The sequence below is a fragment of the Anomaloglossus baeobatrachus genome, chromosome 5, assembly GCF_048569485.1.
Source record: "Anomaloglossus baeobatrachus isolate aAnoBae1 chromosome 5, aAnoBae1.hap1, whole genome shotgun sequence".
Lineage (NCBI taxonomy): Eukaryota > Metazoa > Chordata > Amphibia > Anura > Aromobatidae > Anomaloglossus > Anomaloglossus baeobatrachus.
This window is the reverse complement of record NC_134357.1, coordinates 5,301,929-5,320,416: the sequence shown is the minus strand read 5'-3', so window position 1 is coordinate 5,320,416 and position 18,488 is coordinate 5,301,929. Positions and strand designations below refer to the sequence as shown.

General features: G+C 48.7%; 1 protein-coding gene across 2 annotated transcripts in view; it reads left to right on the top strand.

Annotated features, from left to right (window-relative positions):
* Nucleotides 1–14,988, top strand: part of LOC142310622 (pancreatic triacylglycerol lipase-like) — an 83,159-nt gene extending 68,171 nt beyond the window's left edge. For both annotated transcript variants that reach the window (XM_075348145.1, XM_075348144.1), the window contains 5 exons: nucleotides 244–362; nucleotides 12,450–12,570; nucleotides 12,951–13,062; nucleotides 13,975–14,142; nucleotides 14,893–14,988. In XM_075348145.1, coding sequence (XP_075204260.1) covers nucleotides 244–362; nucleotides 12,450–12,570; nucleotides 12,951–13,062; nucleotides 13,975–14,142; nucleotides 14,893–14,956 — 584 coding nt within the window. In that variant the 3' untranslated portion in view covers nucleotides 14,957–14,988. The remainder of the gene's footprint in view (nucleotides 1–243; nucleotides 363–12,449; nucleotides 12,571–12,950; nucleotides 13,063–13,974; nucleotides 14,143–14,892) is intronic.
* Nucleotides 14,989–18,488: the final 3,500 nt, after the last annotated feature.

The window sequence follows — 18,488 nt, the reverse complement described above, 5'->3', positions numbered from 1 at the left end:
TGTAACACCACAGATAACACAGTGATATCTCTGAGTACAGATAATGTAGTAGATGTCACCTGCAGTCCTATGTAACACCACAGATAACACAGTGATATCTCTGAGTACAGATAATGTAGTAGATGTCACCTGCAGTCCTATGTAACACCACAGATAACACAGTGCTATCTCTGAGTACAGATAATGTAGTAGTTGTCGCCTGCAGTCCCATGTAACGTGACTTTCTCGTTCTGTTTCCGGCAGGGACTCGGGATTTCGTCGCCTGCAATCACTTGCGCAGTTATAAATATTACTCGGAGACTATTCTGCGGCCGGACGCCTTTGTCGGGTTTCCCACCTCCACCTACAGCTCATTCAACTCGGTAAAGATTGGCCATTAATGTCCCCGCATCACCTCATTGTACAGCACACACTGCACACTACACACACTGCACACTACACACACTGCACACTACATACACTGCACGTTACACACACTGCACACTACACACACTGCACACTACACACACTGCACACTACACACACTGCACACTACACACACTGCACACTACACACTGCACGTTACACACACTGCACGTTACACACACTGCACATTACACACACTGCACATTACACACACTGCACACTACACACACTGCACACTACACACACTGCACACTACACACTGCACGTTACACACACTGCACGTTACACACACTGCACATTACACACACTGCACATTACACACACTGCACACTACACACTGCACGTTACACACACTGCACACTACACACACTGCACACTACACACACTGCACACTACACACACTGCACACTACACACTGCACGTTACACACACTGCACGTTACACACACTGCACATTACACACACTGCACATTACACACACTGCACGTTACATACACACTGTACATTACACACACTGCACGTTACATACACACTGTACATTACACACACTGCACGTTACATACACACTGCACATTACACACACTGCACGTTACATACACACTGTACATTACACACACTGCACGTTACATACACACTGTACATTACACACACTGCACGTTACATACACACTGTACAGCACACACTGCACGTTACATACACACTGTACAGCACACACTGCACGTTACGTACACACTGTACATTACACACACTGCACATTACACACACTGCACGTTACACACACACACACACACTGTACAGCACACACTGCACGTTACATACACACTGTACATTACACACACTGCACATTACACACACACTGTACATTACACACACACACACACAGTACATTACATACACACACACACTGTACATTACACACACTGTACATTACATACACACACACACTGTACATTACACACACTGTACATTACACACACACACACTGTACATTACACACACTGCACGTTACACATACTGCACACTACACACACTGCACGTTACATACACTGCGCACTACACACACACTCATGCTGGTCACTGCACACAAGCCTAGTCAGACATTCCGGGGTCAGACACCAGTAGAGCACGTCATGGACTGAAGCAGAAGCGTAGCCAGGTCACAGTCCATGGACAGAACACCAGGAAGATAGTAGATCGGCGCCGAGGTACAAGGCAATTGCACGGTCATGGGAGGTCGAAGGACTGGCAGAAATAGATCAGAACCTAGAGCGAAGGTGAATGAAGCCAACATGCACCAATGAGCAAAATGCTACGACTGCCAGAGATGAGCAACACATGATGGAAGGCCCTGACCAGCCTATCGATCTTTACAGAACAAACCAAAACCCAGAATCTCTCCTTGGGTCCTTGTGTCCTTCCAATGAACCAGATATTGGAGGGAATTCTGGACCTTTTGAGAATCCACGATCCTCTGAACCTCTAACAATGGAAACAGGAGGCTATGGGGATGAAGGAGATCACTTTGAAGAGGACAACACTGAAGGAGGCCACACTGAAGGAGGCCACACTGAAGGAGGCCACACTGAAGGAGATCACACTGAAGGAGATCACACTGAAGGAGGCCACACTGAAGGAGGCCACACTGAAGGAGGCCACACTGAAGGAGATCACACTGAAGGAGATCACACTGAAGGAGGCCACACTGAAGGAGGCCACACTGAAGGAGGCCACACTGAAGGAGGCCACACTGAAGGAGGCCACACTGAAGGGGACCACACTGAAGGGGACCACACTGAAGGGACAAATTCTTTTAACAGGGATCTGTGGAAGACATTAGGAAGACATTAGGGACACGAAGAGGCTGAGGTAGTTTCAATCTAAAGGTCATCGGATTGACCACTGTGACGGGGTGTACATCAGAGCAAAGAGAGACAACAGGCCGAGGATGATCCAACAGGTTTACTAACAGGAATACAGGAACAGCACACGACAAGTCCAAATAAAACAGATTCGGGGGCACCTCCCGATAATCCAAAGTGCCAGATCACAACGTAATAGTCCTTTTCAGAGTCCCAGAAATCCCACACAATCCACTGGACGGCGAGGTCTGTCCGCAGATTCAGATCTCGCTCCCTTCCTCTTCAAAAACTCAACTCCCAACTGCATTTAGAAACAGGAGTGAATTGTTTGAGCTCGTGGGCCCGCCCCTCAAGGGTAGGGGTCTATGCAATGGTTGGGCCCACTAGAAGATTCTAGAAGGTTGGCTCCGAGATGTCTACAGGTTTGTGTAGTTGGCGTTATCCACTGCTTACGAAACAATGAGAAGTTCCCCTGGCTGTGTGGACAAGAGATAATTGCATTATGGGCCCAGAGACACAGGAGATGGGGGGAAGGTATGGTTACTTACATCCCAAGACATTTCAAAGTGTTCAGTAAGTACAACCAAAGGAAAGTGACATCACATCCTGACATAGTATTACAGCAAATACAGTGAGAAGGTAAAATACATCATGACAATTCCTTCCCCTCCCAACTTGTGTACGTACTAGGGACCTCTACAGGTCGCTGGTTAAGTACACGCAGGCATGGCTGACAGGACTCAAGGCTCCTCTTGCCTGGACAGTCCATCTGCATTTTGGTGTTGGCTGCCCCTTCTATATTGTATGGTAAAGTTATAGGGCTGCAGAGCCAGGCTCCATCGCAGTAAGCGTCCATTGTCCCCAGAGACTCTGTTCAGCCAGGTGAGGGGATTGTGATCAGTAACCACAGTGAATTCCTGTCCATACAGATACGGCCGTAGTTTCTTAAGGGCCCACACTACAGCCAGACATTCCTTCTCAACAGTTGCATAGGCCACTTCTCGGTCCAGCAGTTTCCGGCTGAGATAGGCGATGGGGTGCTCGTCCCCAGCTGCATTCACCTGGCTGAGGACAGCTCCCAGTCCATAAGCAGAGGCATCCGTTTGCACAATGAATCTCCTCTTGTAGTCTGGAGCAGCCAGGACAGGATCGCAGATCAAAGCATCCTTCAGCCGGTTAAAAGCCTCATCACAGGCTGGAGTCCAGATCACCAGCCGGGGCATTGTTTTCTTGGTCAGGTCGGTAAGAGGCTTGGCCACAGTACTGAAATGAGAAACAAATTTTCGGTAATAACTGGCAGTGCCCAGAAAAGCCATAACTTGTTTCTTAGTTTGGGGTACAGGCCAGTCTCTAATAGCCTGGATTTTGGCAGGCTCAGGTCGGAGCTTCCCTCCTCCCACTCTATGTCCTAGGTACTGGACTTCCCCCATCCCCAATTGGCATTTATCGGGTCGAATAGTTAGGCCGGCTGCAAGAATCAGGTCCAAAATAATGGCTACTTGATTCAGATGTTCCTCCCATGTGTGGCTGAAGACGGCGATATCATCCAAGTAGGCACAAGCAAAGTCATCACATCCCCGGAGGATCTGATCCACCATTCTCTGGAAGGTGGCCGGGGCATTTTTCATTCCAAAAGGCATGCTTAGAAATTCATACAGACCAAAGGGGGTTATAAAAGCGGACCGTTCTCTCCCTTCATCCGTTAGAGGGATCTGCCAGTATCCCTTACTGAGATCCAAGGTAGTGACATATCGGGACCCAGCCAGTCGGTCTAGAAGTTCGTCAATACGAGGCATTGGGTAAGGATCGCTGACGGTATGGTCGTTTAGTCGCCGATAGTCCACACAAAATCGAGTACTCCCATCCTTCTTGGGTACTAACACCACAGGGGAGGCCCAAGGGCTATGGGAGGCCTGGATTACCCCAAGCTGTAACATCTCCTCCAGTTCGTGCTGCATGGTGTTTCGAACTGATTCAGGTACCCGGTAAGGAGCCAGTTGTATGGGACGGATGCCCTGAGTGTCCACATGATGTTGGGTGACGGTGGTTCGACCTGGTTGGGATGAGAAAGCAGCCCGTCTCTGTTGAAGCACTTCCAGCATCTGGATTTTCTGTAAGGAGTCCAGGTAATCTCCCAGGGGAACCTGTTCCACAGTGGATGGGGCTCTCGCTGCTTCCACGAGATCAGGTAGAGAGTCCTCATCCTCTTGACCATCTTCTGAAGCCAACCGACAGCTTGCTATCATTGGAATGTTCCGGTCATGGTACTCCTTAATCATATTCACATGGACAGTCTTTTGCCTTAGCCCCTGATCATCTAAAGCAAGAAGGTAATTGGTATCATTCAGTTTTCTGAGAACCCGGAAGGGACCCTCCCATGTGGTCTGCAGTTTATTCTGCCGATGGGGAACAATCATTAAGACTTGTTGTCCTTCTACAAACTCCCGATAGCGTGCGTTACGGTCATACCATGTCTTCTGTCTGGTTTGAGCCATACGCAAATGACTCTGTGCAAAACTAGCAAGTTGGGCCAAGGTTTCTCGCAGCTTTAGGACATAAGGGACAACAGGGGTTCCTGTATCTTCAACTTGCCCCTCCCAGTATTCCTTGAGCAGGGTTAAGGGTCCTCGGACCTTTCTTCCATAGAGTAGTTCAAAGGGGGAGAACCCAGTGGACTCCTGGGGAACTTCCCGATAGGCAAACAAGAGATGGGGTAGGTACTTCTCCCAGTCTGAATCTCGGTCCGTGAAGGCCCTCAGCATATTCTTCAGAGTGCCGTTGAATCGTTCTCAAAGTCCATTTGTTTGGGGATGATACGGGGTCGTTCGGATCGCTCGTACTCCACAGGTGCGCCACAGACACTGGACCAACTCTGACATAAACTGGGAGCCTTGGTCCGACAAGATCTCACTGGGGAATCCTACTCTGGTAAAAATAATAACCAAGGCCTCGGCCACCTTGGCTGCAGAGATACTTGACAAGGCCACGGCTTCTGGATATCGGGTGGCGTAGTCCACAACAGTGAGAATGTACTGCTTTCCAGATTTACTTGGTTTAGCCAGAGGTCCAATGATATCAACAGCTACTCTTTGAAAGGGTTCTTCTATTATAGGGAGCGGTTGCAGGGGTGCCTTTGGGTGATCTCCGGGTCGCCCTCTACGCTGACATATGTCACAAGTTCGGCAGAAATGCGCCACTGCTTGGGAAATCCCCAGCCAATAAAAAGTTTGAGTCAATCGTCTCTCGGTGCGGGTTTTGCCTTGATGGCCAGCCGTAGGAATGTCATGAGCCAGGTGTAATAGGGGAATTCTGTACTTCTGAGGAACAATCAGCTGTTTGCTATAAGTCCAGGGCTTATCTAGGGAGTCGGCATTGGCAACCCGATACAGAAGTCCATTTTCTCTGATAATTCTTTCTCCGTTTTCCCCTAGCTGCCCTATTTCAGCCCGAGTTCTAAAACTAGCAAGGGTGGGGTCAGTCTCTACTTCTTGTCTAAACTGAACTTTATCCCAAGTAACATTCATATTATCCCCACAAGAAGAATCACTCACCGGCTGTAATGGCAGTTCTGGTGGCCTCAGTTCCATGGATGGGTTGTACACGTCCACATGGGCTGCTCTCTTGGCTTGACTTCTGGTTACCGCACCGACAAAGTGGCAATGAAGATTCCCCACATCATTTCCTAGAAGAACGTCTGCAGGGAGGCCGCTCATCACACCGACCACACATTGTTTTGCCCCAAAGCCATAATCCAGGGTCACACTCGCTCTTGGAATATATCTCTGGGTACCTCCTGCCAGTTCAATGGCAATTCCTGGTCCCTTTTGAATTGCTTGTGGTTGAATTACTCGGGGATCGGCTATGGTGAGGAAAGCCCCAGTGTCACGGAAGCCAACAACTTTTTGGCCATCCAGCACGACCTCCTGTAGATGTTTGTCCTGAAGATCAGAAGAACAGGTGGCTGGAGCTCGCACCCCATAGACTCCGGGCAGGGGAGCCAGGATATCTGAGTCACTTGGCAAGTCATCAGGCACAGAATCCAGCTCTTCTCCTGGTGAAGGTGTCTGTAGGTAATGAACAGGCAAAGGCGATCTGTAGCTGTTCTGTCTACGAACACCTGGACATTGGAATTGCATGTGCCCAGGCTGCCCACACCCATAACATCTGCGCTCTGGGATTCTTCCTCCGCGTCGTATTCCCAAAGGTGGAGCATGAGTAATGCGAGGCACAGTCACACGAAGGTCCCCATGAGTTGACGGTCTAGGGTGATGGTGAACATTGGGGCCAGAAGGACCAGGGGCCACCAGCGTTGGGGGGTTGGTGTTTTTTTTCTCACTGGGTCGTAGTTTTTTCCACTGAGGCTTGATGGTGAGAGCCTCATCAGCTAGAGCTGCAGCTTCCTCCACAGTGGCTGGTCTCCTTTCACGCACCCATTCCCGGATCTCAGCGGGGCACTTGAAGTAAAACTGCTCTTTTAGGAGGACCTGGAGGACGGTCTCCAAGGTTAAGGCCTCCTCTGCCTCCAACCAACGATGCCACAGATGTTTGAGTTTGTGGGCATACATCTTGAAGGACACTTCCTCATCACATGCTAGAGTACGGAACTGAGTCCTGTAAGTGTCTGGCGTTACAGCATAATGTTCTAGAATAGTCTGTTTAATATCCGCATACTCACAGTTCCACCGAGGGTCCATAGCTCTATAGGCTGCAGCAGCTCCACCCTCTAAGAGCCCAACCAGATGCCGGACGCGCTCCCTTTCTGGGACTTCCATTAATCGACACTGATGCTCAAAGTCCTAGAAGAAGCCCTCAATGTCACCAGCAGCCTCATTAAACTGCTTGAAGTCTTTGCGGGACACTCTGGGAAGTTCCCTCATGATGGGTGCTGGGGTTACAGTCTGTCTGGAACCTCTCGCGGCTTCCACAGCGAGCTGCTTATCCAGCAATGCCATCTCCTCCATCCTGCGCTCCTTCTCTTCAGCTCCACGCATGGCCTCCCTCTTATCTTCTATGGTGGCCTCATCTCCAAGCAGTGCCATCTTTTCCTTGTACCACACAACCCATTGACTTTTTTGGGTATTCACCTCCGGCTCCCGTCTTTGCTCCCCTTGCTGTGGAAATTGTTCCTCGGTGCCATCTTGCAGGCAAGCGTGTTCCAATGCCTCAATTAGTTGCTCCTTAGAGAGTCCTTTGTAGCCGACACCTAATTCACGGGCCTTTGTTTGTAGACTCGCCACAGTCCAGTTCCTGTATCCTGAGGTTCTGGTTTCAGACGTCGATTGGCTGTTGTCCTCCATTTCTTCTGCTCTGATCCCGCCGCTGCCACCAGTTTGTGACGGGGTGTACATCAGAGCAAAGAGAGACAACAGGCCGAGGATGATCCAACAGGTTTACTAACAGGAATACAGGAACAGCACACGACAAGTCCAAATAAAACAGATTCGGGGGCACCTCCCGATAATCCGAAGTGCCAGATCACAACGTAATAGTCCTTTTCAGAGTCCCAGAAATCCCACACAATCCACTGGACGGCGAGGTCTCTCCGCAGATTCAGATCTCGCTCCCTTCCTCTTCAAAAACTCAACTCCCAACTGCATTTAGAAACAGGAGTGAATTGTTTGAGCTCGTGGGCCCGCCCCTCAAGGGTAGGGGTCTATGCAATGGTTGGGCCCACTAGAAGATTCTAGAAGGTTGGCTCCGAGATGTCTACAGGTTTGTGTAGTTGGCGTTATCCACTGCTTACGAAACAATGAGAAGTTCCCCTGGCTGTGTGGACAAGAGATAATTGCATTATGGGCCCAGAGACACAGGAGATGGGGGGAAGGTATGGTTACTTACATCCCAAGACATTTCAAAGTGTTCAGTAAGTACAACCAAAGGAAAGTGACATCACATCCTGACATAGTATTACAGCAAATACAGTGAGAAGGTAAAATACATCACATGGCATCTTATACAAGAAATATGGGAGGGAGAAAAGCACATACATCATGACAACCACCTCATATTGGCCAATAAATTTAGGACCTAACTTCGCTGATGGCACCTTCAGCTTAATAATTTTGGAAGATAACCAAACCTCATCTCCAACTTTGAAGACGGGACCTGCCGAATGCTTCCTATTGGCTTTCCATTTTTTACGAAGTTGAGCCAACAATATTCTTTTGAACCTCCCCCCCCAGACACCCCAAGTTTTTGTATGGCCACTTCTACTCCAGGACCCCAGAACTCATCCTAGAGAATTCACCAAAAGGAGGATGAAAACCATAATTACAAAGAAAGGCGAGATTCTAGAGGCCTGATTGACCCAATTGTTAAAGTTGAATGAGGACCAGTCTTCCTGCAGAGCAGGACAGATTTGTCCTCTATGTCTGACCGTTGGTTTCCGATAAAAAGCTCTCCAGAGTTTGGAGACAAATTGCGCCCCCCTATAATACACAATGTTCAGAAGGATTCCATGCAATCTCCCCACATGATTGAGAAACAACCTGGAAAGTGTTTCGTCATTAGGTAACCAAGATAAGGGAATAAAGTGGGCTTGTTTACTGAATCGGTTGACCCCCGCCCAAATAACAGTTTTCCCACCAGACAGCGGCAAATCAGTGATGAAATCCATGCACAGGCAAGTCCACGGTCTTTATGGAATTGGTGATTGGCTAGGATTGACTTTAGCGCAAGTTTCACCAGTGGATACAAAATCTTTAATATCATTATACATGGATGACCACCTGAGTCCAGCAATAGCTTTCTGGGTAGCTGTGACCCCCGGGTGACCACTCAACATGGAGTCATGAAATTCCTGCAACAAACGTAATCTCAGGTACAGGAATAAACAACATGGATCCAGGAGTAGTTGAAGGAGCCAACGGCCGTTCTTCACAGATCTCTGCATCCGAGGACACCACAGAAACCACAATAACCAGAGGAAGAATGGAGTATGGAGGTTGTGGAGGAGACACGGAATCAAGACTATGTGACAAAGCTCCAGCCCTCACGTTCTTTGACCTTGGCCTGAACTTGATTGAAACATTTAATCTATAGAAATTTCAGGACCATCTGGTCGGTCTTGAGTCAACTGTTAGGCAGATTCAATATAAGCTAAATTTATACGATCCACCACACTCGTGATATAATGAACAGCTCTCTAAAAAAATGTTTTCATTCTTCAAAAGCTAATTTGACAACGAGCAACTTGCGATTCTCAACATCGTAATCTCTCTCAACAAATGAGAATTTCCTAGAGAAAAAGGCACATGGCCACAAGTTGGTCAACGTTTTGGGGCCTTGACACAATACAGCCCCCGCCCCGATCTCAGAAGCGTCCACTTCCACAATGAGTGGCTGTTGGAAATCGGGCTGGACAAGAACTGGAGCCAACAAAATACACTCTTTCAATTTCTTAAAGGCCCTAACAGCATCCAGTAACCAAACCCTCAGATCCAACTCCTCACGTGTGACATCAGTGAGAGGTTTGATAATCTGAGAGAAACCCTTAATAGATTTTCTGTAGTAATTGTAGTAATTGGTGAATCCTCGAATGCCTGGAATTCTTTAAAGTCTGGAGGTTGAACCCAATCAATTATAGCTTGCACCTTCCCAGGATCCGTCTTAAACCATCCTGCAGATACAATAAACCCCAGGAACGAATTTCTTGTAGACAAAAAGTAAATTTCACCAACAGATCAAGCTTAGAAAACCATTTAGCCTCCATAAGCTGATTATATAGATCAGGGATGAGTGGAAGTGGGTAAGTATTCATGACCGTCATTTTATTTAATTCACGGAAGCCGAGGCGAGGACGCAGACTCCCATCTTTCTTTTTAACAAACAACACCAACCAAGAAAAAAGCGAAAAAAGAGCAGATACCAAAAAATAAATAATTAGCAATGCTGCATGTGAATTACAGGATACGTAGGTAACATTATTTTAATCAAAAAAATGTAGCTGCCATCCCACCACGTCAAGGTGACCTTTATCAGGACGGTCCAAGCATATAAAAATGTTTGGTTTTTATTTTCTTTTTAACAAAGAATAATCCAACAGCTACAGGCGAGGAGGAAGGATGGATATGACCCTTCCGTAAACCTTTGTTTCCATATTTTTTCATGGCGGTCCATTCAGATCCCAATAGATTATACAGGTGAGCTTTACATGATTTGGCTTTGAGAATAAGATTGATAGCAGAGTCATCAGGATGCTGAGGAGGAAATACCCTTGCCTATGTTCTGAGAAAACATCTCTAAAGCCCTTCAGGTACCCGGCAGACCCTCCAGAATAGTAGGGAAAACCTCTTCCGGACTAAGACATCTTTTATGACAATACGGACCCCAATCAATGACGTTCAGCTGTAATTTATCTGAGACGTAAAAACGTATCTGGAAGTCTGGGTGACCTCCTCGATAATCACCCAGACTTGGGCATCTCTTGATGGATTTTTTGCTTGAGGGCATGCCGAGCAGTGCTTAAGGAAATGTTCAGAGGCAGAGTCATGTCAACGTCTCTTCTCAAGAGCCCCTGAGTTGGTTGCTTCTACCTCCATAGGTTCCTCAGGTAAGTGGATTGATTTGGGAAGAATGATCCAAACCTCCTGTCGGTCATCACGTCTCTCCTGAATTCTTAGATCCAATAAAATGGCCTGAGTCATGGTCTCCCCCAACGGACAAGTTGGAGTATTCAGAGCCAGAGCGTCCTTAATAGTATCCGAAAGGTCTCTATGGATCTGGAACCTGAGAGCTGCATCATACCAAAGGACTTCAGAGGACCATTGCTGGAACTCGTAACTACAGTCCTTAGCAGTGTGGCCCCTGCGTCAGGTTCATGGTCTTTGTCTCTGTCACCTGGACTCTGTCAGGATCGTGATAGATCATCCTTAATGTGTCAAAACAGCAGACTGTTGTGACCATTTGGAAATTACCAGTACGTGCCACCACTGGTTCCGGAGAGAACAATTGCACATCAGAAGGTTCAGAAGCCATAACTACTGTTGGAAGCGGAAAACTTTGCAAAGTAATGTGATGGCAGTCACTACACACACAAGCCATGAGGCAGGGTAGGGAAACGTTCCAGGCTCAGATACCAAGAGAGCACGTCGTGGACAAAGGGTATGTGCGCACGTTGCTTTTTACCTGCTTTTTACCTGCTTTTTTGCTGCTTTTTCTTCTGCGCTGTTTAATGCCAAAATGGATGTGTTCTTCTATTCAAGCAAAGTCTATGGGAATTTGGGTTTCTTGTTCACACTATGTTGTTCAAAATGCTGCCTTTTTGTGGCAGAACTTTGGTCAAAAACTCAGCTTTGCAGTGCAAAACCCAAATGGCAAAAACAATTGACATGTTGCTTCTTTGAAAAGCTGAGTTTTTGACCAAAGTTCTGCCACAAAAAGGCAGCATTTTGAACAACATAGTGTGAACAAGAAACCCAAATTCCCATAGACTTTGCTTGAATAGAAGAACACATCCATTTTGGCATTAAACAGCGCAGAAGAAAAAGCAGCAAAAAAGCAGGTAAAAAGCAGGTAAAAAGCAACGTGCGCACATACCCTAAGGCAAAAGACAAAGCCGTAGTCAGGTCATGTTCAGAATAACACGAGGATAGTGAGTCAAAGCAAAGGAACAAGGCAGATGGATGGTCAGAGGAGGTCCAAGGTCTGGTATCAATAAATCACAACATAGAACACAGATGAACGCAGCCAACAAGCACCACTGAGCAAAGTGCTATAACTGGCAGCGATCTGGGACTGACTACTCAGCTAAATAGCTGGGCAATCACCAGGAACAGGCCACACCTGAATAACCCAGCACCTTCCAGAGTCAGATTGGACGGCTGAGCTGTCCCTCAACTAACTAACGGCTCAGCAAGGTCCTGATTCCACAGTGCAGCAATCTGTCAATCATCCCAGACGCACTGAGAGGAGGAACGGTGTCACGATGCTCGCACACACTGCACGCTATAGTCACTATTAGGCCTCACTCACACTAACATGTAACTTGGATGAGTGAACTCCGATTAAGAAGGGGCCTGCACTCGCCTCAACATTATTCCATGCGGCACAGCAGATCTGTGATCTTTTTCCTCAGCTGTTTTCCGCGTGCTGCGAGTCGGCGCATAAATCGGCCAAGACTCGCCAAGGCCAGACATTTTCTGTGCAGTATCGTTTATAGGACGTTAACATCTCTGCTTTGTTGTAGGGTTCGGGGTTCCCGTGCCCCAGTGGGGGATGCCCATTAATGGGACACTATGCGGACAGTTACAAGGGGGCGTCCGGGCAGAAGTTCTTCCTCCGCACCGGCGACAGTTCCAGCTTCGCTCGTAGGTTGCACTTCCCTGATGTAATAATCCTAATTATCCTTCTGCCACTTTCCGGCTGAATTTGTGTCTGCATTGTGAACTATTTTCAAAATCTGTGTTTGCTGTCGATGTATGGAAACATTCTTGTTACATCAAAAGGCTGAAAACATTCTCTTGCCCTAGTTCTGCTCACACAGCTGAGGGTTTGTGACAATGTCTCCAATCCACCTGCACAGAAACATCGTATCCAATGATGTGTACATCACAAAGGTTCTCCAGACTGGATACGACTGCGGCAAATCCTCGTCATCCAATCACGAATGTTTCCTAAGAGACGACTATAATGATGTAGAATGTGGAATATCACATATGTAACACTCTGCTTCTGGCGCCCCCCACAGGCTGGAGATACAAGGTCACCATACAGGTCGTCGGTACGCTCAACGTCCAGGGATTTTTCCACGTTTCCTTGTTTGGTCCCAATGGGAACACTCGTCAGTATGAGATATTCAAGTGAGTGCATGAACGAAGCCTAAAGCTGTCCGGATGGTGGCACATGGTGCCCATGTAACGCCAGGCCATGCCCACATAGTGCTCATGTAATGTCATGCTATGCCCTGATGGTGGCACATGGTGCCCATGTAACGCCAGGCCATGCCCACATAGTGCTCATGTAATGTCATGCTATGCCCTGATGGTGGCACATGGTGCCCATGTAACGCCAGGCCATGCCCACATAGTGCTCATGTAATGTCATGCTATGCCCTGATGGTGGCACATGGTGCCCATGTAACGCCCGGCCATGCCCACATAGTGCTCATGTAATGTCATGCTATGCCCTGATGGTGGCACATGGTGCCCATGTAACGCCCGGCCATGCCCACATAGTGCTCATGTAATGTCATGCTATGCCCTGATGGTGGCACATGGTGCCCATGTAACGCCCGGCCATGCCCACATAGTGCTCATGTAATGTCATGCTATGCCCCGATGGTGGCTCGCAGTGCCCACGTAATGCCCATACACATATAGTACCCATGTAGTGTTATACTGTGCCCACATAATGCCCAGAGACATGCCGTGTCCATGTAATGTCATGCCGTGCCCTGATGGTGGCACACTGTGCACATGTAATGGCCATATATGTAAAGTGCCCATGTCATATTATACTGTGCCCATGTAATGCCCAGAGACAGGCCATGCCCATGTCATATTATACTGTGCCCATGTAATGCCCAGAGACAGGCCATGCCCATGTCATATTATACTGTGCCCATGTAATGCCCAGAGACAGGCCGTGCCTATGTAATATCATACTGTGCCCATGTAATGCCAGACTCCACCTGGCATGTTGCAGCTTTTCGCTCGGTGCCAGGCCGCCCTGTATGATGCCAGTTATACTGGTCGCTTTTTTCCTCTGCGCAGGGGATACATCAACACAGGGAACGCGTACACGGGGTACATCGATGTGGAGTCCGACGTCGGGCCCCTCAATAGAGTGAAATTCGTCTGGAACAATAACGTCATTAACCCTCTCTTCCCCACCATCGGGGCCTCGTCCGCAACTGTCCAGTATGGAAAAGATGGAGTAAGGTAAGTGACACTTGTTATCTACGGTCATTATAACCACCACGGGGTCAGAGCAGGGTCCTCTGCACCCATCATCGGCCACCTGGGTGCCTCGGTGGGGCAAAGAGCAGCCGCCATCCACCAGCACAGAATGCCCAGGTAACTCTAACCTGACGGTGGCCATAGTCGCCACAGCGTCCAACTCTGACTACCTGATTATAGACTGACAACCAGTAGAAATGATCCTCCCGGCTGCCATGAGCAGGGTTCAGTCCCCCAGACAGAGCCACATAGCACACATTGCCCAGTCCACCGTTTGTGGTGCCACATAGCGTGGAAGCCACGATCATCGATGGTCTCTGAGCTCCTGTCCAGGACCAGCAGGTCCGTAGATCAGGTGCACTTAGTCCTTTCTTGTCCTCTCCACCTCTGAGTGTACCTGAATACTTTACAAGTCTCCAGACTGAGCTCCTGGGTCCCTGGACCCACCCCAGGGTGCAGGGTGGTCTGCAGGTACCACTGAATGTGTCCACAGTCTGAGGCAGAGCTGCCAGTAGACCCAGAGCCCACCGCTGCCCTTCACCGATGCTTTCTCATGTTCTTGTGTGTGGCACCGAGTCCCACCTGCTTAGCTCTCCCCTCCAGTCGCCTTCCTGTCCCCTGGAGCTCTCTCACCCCAGAGACCCCTCACTTTCTTGCTATAGGCCCCTCTGGGATGTTCTGCGAGCCACTATGACCTGGGCAGGTTTAACCCCTTGTAATCTTCCCTTGCAGTTACAGATTCTGCGGCAGCGGCACAGTCAGAGAAGAAGTCCTACAGACTCTGAATCCCTGCTAAATCCATGACCAGCCATGAAATAAAGCTCCTTCTGCGCACTGCCTGGTGCTGAGTTATTCCGCCAAATAAGAATAGAGGCCAGAATGTGAAGGATCTTGTGCGCTAGACATTCCCAGAGCTGCATTCACAATTCTGCTGTCCTCATGGTGTAAATGCCACAATGCAATGCATCCTCATATCTACCAATGTGTGGTTCTGAGCAGGGGCAGACAATGATCGGTGCAGCCGCACAGGGGCCACGTCCATCTTTGAAGCAGGTGGAATTGTGCATGGATTTGTCCTGGGCTGCAGAGGCCTTGTATATTGTTATGTCCTTGTCCCTCATTCTCTATTGGGTTTAGGTCTGGTGACGCTCGGCCGGTCCAGCACCTTCACCTTCAGGTTCTGTAGCGAGGCAGTGGGGGTCTTGGAGGTGTTTGGGGTCTTTATCATGTTGGAATATGAAGGGGGAGATCCTGCTCTGCTTCACTGTCACAGGACATGTTGGCATTATTATTATTATTATTATTATTATTATTAATAATAATAACTTTTATTTATATAGCGCCAACTTATTCCGCAGCGCTTTACAATTCAGAGGGGACATATACAGACAATATGAGACAATACAAAATAACAAACTTTAGAATACAAGAGTTACAGTCTATGAGGAAATACGGGAGGCCCAAAAGGTGAATTGGGGAAAAAAAACAAAAAAACCCCTTGTCATATATGGTCCACGCACCAAATAATAGGGGGTTCAAAACCAGCTGCATGGACCGGTCATCGGCCAGAATTTACCCAAGTACAGAGTGTGAAAAAGTACATGGAGAGGAAGGAACCAGAATAAACAGGGGACAAGAATGGCAAGTAAGTTTTGTGAAGGGCAGAATGGGACTAGATTAGATGAGGAGAGTGGGGTGATAGGATAGTCTACAGAAATGCATTTTTAGGGCCCGCTTAAAGGTGTGGATGTTGGGAATTCATGGATCCCTCAATGGACCACCACAGCCGGAAGCACTCACAGCCCCAAACACTGACCCTCCACCACCATGCCTGACTGTAGGCAGAACACACTTGTCTTTATGCTCCTCACCTGGAGCTGCTGCACACACTGACATCATCTGAACCGCATAAGTTATCTTGGTCTTGTTAGGTTAACCAATAGGTCACAACAGTTGCCAGCGATGACCAAATGCGGAGGGAGTCCCGGGGCCCCCCCTCAGCTTCCCTCAGCCCCAATGAGATACAGACAGACGCTGATATCCACACAGAAGGCAAGGGCTGTGCGCTCCAAAGAAGACTAATTTATTTTCACACAGACAGGGTTTATCAAACTAATAGGGGCGTAACTGTGTCGTGTACAAAGGCATTAGTTTTGTTTCTCGTCATAAACATAAGTTTCCATTTCTCAGTAAAAGCATAAATGAATTTCGGTTCCTGGCGTAAGCGTAAAACACAACTCTTATTGTCTTAAACCAGACTGCAGGTCTTATCGCTCTGTCCTCGGGTCTCAGCGTCTAGAGTCCTGGAATGCGCTCTCAGAGTCTGTTACGTAAACAAGTCTGGTCGTGCTCTTTGCAAAGAAGAATGAATTTCTATGATTTTTCTAGCCATTAAAGTTATCTCTTTACTCACAATCCCCCCTTTTGGCGTGAGTGATGGACGGGGGCCCATCGAGAATCTGTACAGCAGGCTAGCCACCAGATACTATCCAAGCCGTGGGTTGCTCAGGGACGTGTCGTCCGCATTCATCCTCCAGAAACTGCCTGCATGCCTCCCGACAAGAGTCACATCATAATATGCCAAGGTGATTTCTAGAGGAAAGAGCAGAAAAGAAAAAAAAAACATATTAGTGATTTCATAGGGGTGTGGAGTAATCATATCTGCATTTCCTCAAGCAGCGGGAAAACAAAGCCATTAGCAACTTAAACACTATAGGCCACTAATAGACAGAGTAGCACTTGGAACACTGACTGCAGCATCCCCATGAACCATCCTCCTATTCCCTTAAACCAGTTTGCAGGGTTGAGCATTGAGAAGGTATTGCTCCACCAAGCATCTGAGCTCCTGAGAACCTCTTCATCATGTTTTTTTCTCAGCTTTTGTATCTCAGTTAAGCTGGCTTGCGCTTTTATGGTTCCCTTTGGGGTTATGTAGTGACAACAGCTAGGGCCTATTACTTGGCACATCCCCCCTTGGGCAGCTGTGAGGTAATCCAGTACCAAAGTATGTTGGTTGGTTACAATGATTAATTGTCTCTGTATGGCAATGGTACTATTTACTGCTTGGAGACCCTCGAAAATTGGGACTGGTATAGCTAAGTAAGGCATGGAGGAGGCTGTCACAGATGCGTGGGTACATATCCAACAGAATGTGACCTCAAGTTTTTCTGCTAACACTTCATGGTGGGTCTCAAATGAATTCTGCCGTGGTGTAGAAGGCCCCAAAAAGGAAGTACACATAGAAATACTTATCAGCAGTATTAGGCCTTCTTGCAGTGGCTGGCATGGACCCATGTCGATCTCCCCTCTAATTTGATGGAGGTCGGTGTGGTCAGCTGCACAGTCAAAGGTCCTTCAAATTCTGGCTCAAGGGTCCTTCTCACGTGCTTCTGTAGTGCCCTGGACAAGCCAGGGGCCACAGAGCACAACACCCACACACCCCACACTCCCGGTCAGGCACACCGAAGTCAGACACAAAACCCTTGTTGCCTTCCTCCAGGGGCTGATGTCCACACCAGGGGGTGGGCCAGGTGGTTGGCCACACCCACCGAGGAGTTCACAGTCCTGGAGGCGGGAAAAACAGTGAGTTCAGTTAGAGTTGAGTTTGAGAGTGGAAAGTGAGAGGAAGGAAAGTGGCAAGTGAGCAGACTGAAGTTGGTCCGGGTGTGTGGCCCGGACGGAGCAGCAAGGTTGGCAGACGGTGGTGACCGTCTGCAGGAGTGGCCTATCAGAGCTTACCGTAAAGACCGTGGACGGGCGGTGGCCCGGCGGTACCGGACCGGTACGCAAAGAGAAGCCAGCACCATCTGGCAGGGGCTTACGGACCCCGGCAAGGCTAGGAGTCGCCGTGAATTTGCCGAATTCGTTAGTGAAGGGAACCTCCTGGGTTTCCCAACAGCCAAGTCCCGACAGAAGGCAACAGTCCAACCAAGAGAGGGAGACACCGCCACCGCCAAGGCAACCGTTTCCCAGGGCCAGAGCCTGCGGGCAAAAGGGGCTCCTCCAGCCCATTTCCAAGCTGGGGAGCGGGTTACCGGTGGGAACCCATTGGAACCATCTACCGTACATAGGTGCAGGGAAAGGCAGTCACCATCAACCTGCCGGGAGATACAACACCTCAGCCGTCTGTGGGACCCGTCCATCCAGCCGTGTGTTTTACCGAGAACTGTGTCCTCATCATTTGCTGAGTGAGTACCACCGTGCCGTGCGGCACAGCGCTGCCCCCGCGACCCTGCACCTCACCAGGCCCCGTAACCTGCCTGCCATCCATCCCTACCCCTTCACCGGGCCCCGGGACAACCAACCCCCTACCCACGGAGGGGAGAATT